The sequence below is a fragment of the Hylobates moloch genome, unplaced genomic scaffold, assembly GCF_009828535.3.
Source record: "Hylobates moloch isolate HMO894 unplaced genomic scaffold, HMol_V3 SCAFFOLD_5, whole genome shotgun sequence".
Taxonomy (NCBI): Eukaryota; Metazoa; Chordata; class Mammalia; order Primates; family Hylobatidae; genus Hylobates; species Hylobates moloch.
In genome coordinates, this window is record NW_026652280.1 from 86,833,483 (window position 1) to 86,837,842 (window position 4,360).

Consider the following 4,360-nt stretch of genomic DNA (forward strand, 5'->3'; position numbering starts at 1 on the left):
GACTTGGGTTATCTCAGCCCTCAGCTGCAGGTCACAGGGCCATGCCCAGGGCTGCTGCCTCAGACCCGCATTGCTGAGGGCAGTGGGGGTGAGTGGTGAGCAGGGCCTTGGCATCCCCAGTGAGTGTCCTGGAGGCCAGTGGCCCCATCTGCACTTGCACCACACCAGGCACTCTTGTCGTATGTGATGCAGGGACAGTGCTCGCCCGTGGACAGAGCCAGCTGAACCAATGGCAGAAGTCCATATCCTTATGAATGACAAGATGAGGAGAGCAGCCCCTGCCCGGCTCAGGTCCCAGCTGAAGAATTTGGGGAGACAGGAAGCCATTCTGGGCACCTTCCCGGCCACACCTGCAGATGCAGCCTCCCTCCCCTGCGCAGCGTGGTCACATTCCTGGCACAGGACCCCCACACTCAGTGTGTGGCGCCCCCGCATGAGGGCCTGGAGGAGGACGCAGCATACAGAGCTCCACAAATATTCATCTGCCGTCTTTGCTCAAGCCCTGTCTTGGGCTAGAACCTGGGTAGGGCCTGGGCCCTTCTCTGGTAGCGGGCAGTATTGGACTGGAGCACTTCCAGGTCCCAGGTTCCAGGGCTCTGCCCCAAAGCTCTGCCTGGAATGCGAGCATCAGCAGCCTCCACCTGGCACTCAAGCAGCTCCTGGTCACATCAGTTCAGCTCTAACCTCTTCCATGGCTCCCTGGTGCCTTTGGAGGGATGACCGCCTCCGCCCTGAATCAAGACCCTGATTGGAGGAGTCTGGGATGAGCTATGGCACACAGGTGTCCTGATGTTCATCCAGGAACCTGGCCTCAGCGTGGTCACAGCTTTCCCAGGTGAGGCAGGTGGGGCAGAGGAACCCCTGCCCTTTCTGGGCAGTCATCGCCTGTCCTCACGTGTGCACATCTGGTGCTCAGTGAAATAATCACGGAGCCAGCAGCATCTGCCTGAAGGATGAGGAAACAGACGGGGGCTGGAGCTGGACTTGAGCCCTGCCTCTCATCCAAGGTGCTTTCTTGTCTTGCCCACCTGCTGCAGGGCAGGGGTCCGGGCGCTTGCTGGGGCAGAGCTGACTGGTGTGAAAGGGAAATATCTTGGACCCCCAAAATCAGTAAGCTAAAAGGAAAATTCAAGCTGGAAACTGATCAGGGCCAACCTGCCTCCCCCCCTTTTATTTTTTTTTGTGACAGAGTTTCACTCTTGTTGCCCAGGCTGGAGTGCAATGGTGCGATCTCGGCTCACCGAAACCTCTGCCTCCCGGGTTCAAGCAATTCTCCTGCCTCAGCCTCCCGAGTAGCTGGGATTACAGGCATGCACCATCACACCCAGATAATTTTGTATTTTAGTAGAGACGGGGTTTCTCCATGTTGCAACTGGTCTCGAACTCCTGACCGCAGGTGATCCACCCACCTCGGCCTCCCAAAGTGCCAGGATTACAGGTGTGAGCCACCGCGCTGGCCTCTGCTCACCGAGATAGATGCATATTCTGATTGCCTCCTTTGGAAAGGCTCATCAGAAACTCAAAAGAATGCAGCCTCTCACCTACCTGTGATCTGGAAGTTCCCCCAACCCTCACCCCCACCCCATACATATACATACATATATGTATGTATGTGTGTGTGTGTGTATATATATATATATGTATTTTATCTGTGTGTATATATTTTTTATATATATATATTTATTTATTTATTTATTTTTTTGGAGACAGACTTTCTCTCTTGTTGCCCAGGCTGGAGAGCAGTGGCACGATCTCGGCTCACTGCAACCTCAGCCTCCTGGATTCAAGCGATTCTCCTGCCTCAGCCTCCCAAGTAGCTGGGATTATAGGTGCCCGCCACCATGCCCGGCTAATTTTGTATTTTTAGTAGAGATGGGGTTTCACCATGTTGGTCAGGCTGGTCTCAAACTCCCGACCTCAGGTGATCCACCCACCTCGGCCTCCCAAAGTGCTGGGATTACAGGCGTGAGCCACCACGGCTGGCCTTCTAACATATATTGATTGCTGTCTCCTGTCTCCCTAAAATGTGTAAACCAAACTGTGCCCCAACCACCTTGGGCACATGCTGTCAGGACATCCCCAGGCTGTGTCACAGGTGCACGTCCTCAACCTTGGCAAAATTCACTTTTTTTTTTTTTTTTTTTTTAAGATGGAGTCTCATTCTGTCACCCAGGCTGGAGTGCAACTGGCATGATCTCGGCTCACTGCAACCTCTGCCTCCCAGGTTCAAATGATTCTCCTGCCTCAGCCTCCCGAGTAGCTGGGATTATAGGCATGCATCCCCATGCCCAGCTAATTTTTATAATTTTTAGTAGGGACAGGATTTCACCATGTTGGCCAGGCTGGTTTCGAACTCCTGTCCTTAAGTGATCCACCCGACTCAGCCTCATAAAGTGCTGGGATTACAGGCGTGAGCCACCATGCCTGGCCACAAAATGAACTTTCTATTTTTTTTTTTTTTGGATGGAGTCTCACTCTGTTGCCCAGGCTAGCGTGCAGTGGCGCGATCTTTGCTGACTGCAAACTCTGCCTCCCTGGTTCACGCCATTCTCCTGTCTCAGCCTCCCAAGTAGCTGGGACTACAGGCGCCCGCCACCACACCCAGCTTATTTTTTGTATTTTTAGTAGAGACGGGGTTTCACCGTGTTAGCCAGGATGGTCTCGATCTCCTGACCTCATGAACCTCTCGCCTCGGCCTCCCAAAGTGCTGGGATTACAGGCAAAATAAACTTTCTAAATTAACTGAGACCTGTCTCAGATTTTCTGTGTTTGCACTGGGGACTCCTGGCTGCTCACCAGGCAGTTCCTGACAGGACCTGGTTCCCATAGGTGACCACTGCAGACTTGGCCAGCCCTCGCAGAGCTCACAGTCCACACATGGAACAATGATATCATTACAAACATGATCGGTGCGGCCTGGGCTTCTTCTAGAGGCGGCCAGAGACCCACCCCTGGCTCTGACTGCCGCAGGGAAGCTGTAGGGGAGGGCCTCTTGGAGGGCAGGTGATCTGGACAGAGGGACCAATGTGTGCAAAAGCCCTGTGGGGGCAGATGCTGAGAAATAAGACAGAGAGGAAGGTGGAGGCCTGATGGGACCTGTCATATGGAGAGGGGACTCATTCCCTTGGCAGTGGCCACGCCTGGTGCAGGGTCCAGAAGGAAGTCAGAGCTGGCATCTGGGGCCAGGCAGCTGGCATGTACATCTCATTTAAGCCTCACAGCTACTATTATTACCCAGTTGGAAGGACAGGGAAACCGAGGCTCTGAGAGATGACCCGATTTGCCCTCCTCACAACCTCAGTGCGAGGAGGGAGGCCCCCCAACCCCTCTTCTCACACCAGCCCTGTGACCAAGTGCCAATGTGTGCCTCGCGCCTTTCACTGTCTTCTCAACATCTTCCTGCAGCTTCCAGACTTTCTAAATGCGAATGTAGTATTTCTAGAACCAGAAACAAGCAATGCCTGTTGCTTTTAACATCTGAAACCAAAGATCCGACTTTCGCCTCAACTCCCAAGAATCTCTCTGCTTCCAATCCCCGATTCTCCAGCACCTCCTGATCACAGCCCTGGTGCCCCCGACCGAGTCCTTGTCTGTCCACAAAGCTGCCTTCTCCTCTAACTTGGGAGCTCCTCAAACGGAGGACGGGCTCTGTCCCCATCCCTGGGGATCCTGGGGAACAGGCTTCATTTCTGTAGGTGCTTCCCAGGAGCCTGCCACAGGGCAAAGTGAGGCTCAAAAGACACCAGGGCCCACCTCCCTCCCCTAAGCAAGCCCTGTGTCCATGACCCCTGCAGCCATAGGCCCTTTGGTGGGCTCGCCTTCGGACCCACATGCCATGGGCACACATCCCCTTCCCTCCATGCCCCTGGTTCCCACCAGTGCCCTTTACCCTGAGCTCCCTCTGCCTGGCCCTCACCCCTGTGGCCCCACATACCCAGGCATGGTCTCTGCCCCTGGGTCCTTCGCTGCACCTCCACTCCCTTTCTTGGACATGCTGCCTCCAGATGCTCAGGCTCTGCTCCTAACCCCAGCCTTCAGCCCTGCTCTGCTGACTGCGATCCTCCCAGGAGCCTAGCAGCTCCCAAACCAACTCCCATGCCCATGCCTGGCAATGGGGTAATCAATGGGGTGATACTCAGTGTTACCCAATAGGCGTGGGGCAGGGCTGCACCTCCTAATTCCCACGCCTACGCTTTTTTCACTGCTAGGACCTACAGCTGCTCTGTGTCTGCCCTGTTCTTCCAGGGCCCTGCCCCCAGGGATCACCCTGCACAGCCGGCTTGGGAACAGGTTAGACAAGTCAAGGCTGTCTGAGGCTTTGCTCTGTGTTTCCTGGAATGGGCTAGCAGGGAGTTACCTG

At 54.8% G+C, this 4,360-nt stretch overlaps 1 protein-coding gene across 1 annotated transcript in view; it reads right to left on the reverse strand.

The window, feature by feature from the left end:
- Nucleotides 1–4,040, reverse strand: part of LOC116469095 (aldehyde dehydrogenase family 3 member B2) — a 12,624-nt gene extending 8,584 nt beyond the window's left edge. The window contains exon 1 of the mRNA XM_058439787.1: nt 3,935–4,040. Coding sequence (XP_058295770.1) covers nt 3,935–3,993 — 59 coding nt within the window. The 5' untranslated portion in view covers nt 3,994–4,040. The remainder of the gene's footprint in view (nt 1–3,934) is intronic.
- Nucleotides 4,041–4,360: the final 320 nt, after the last annotated feature.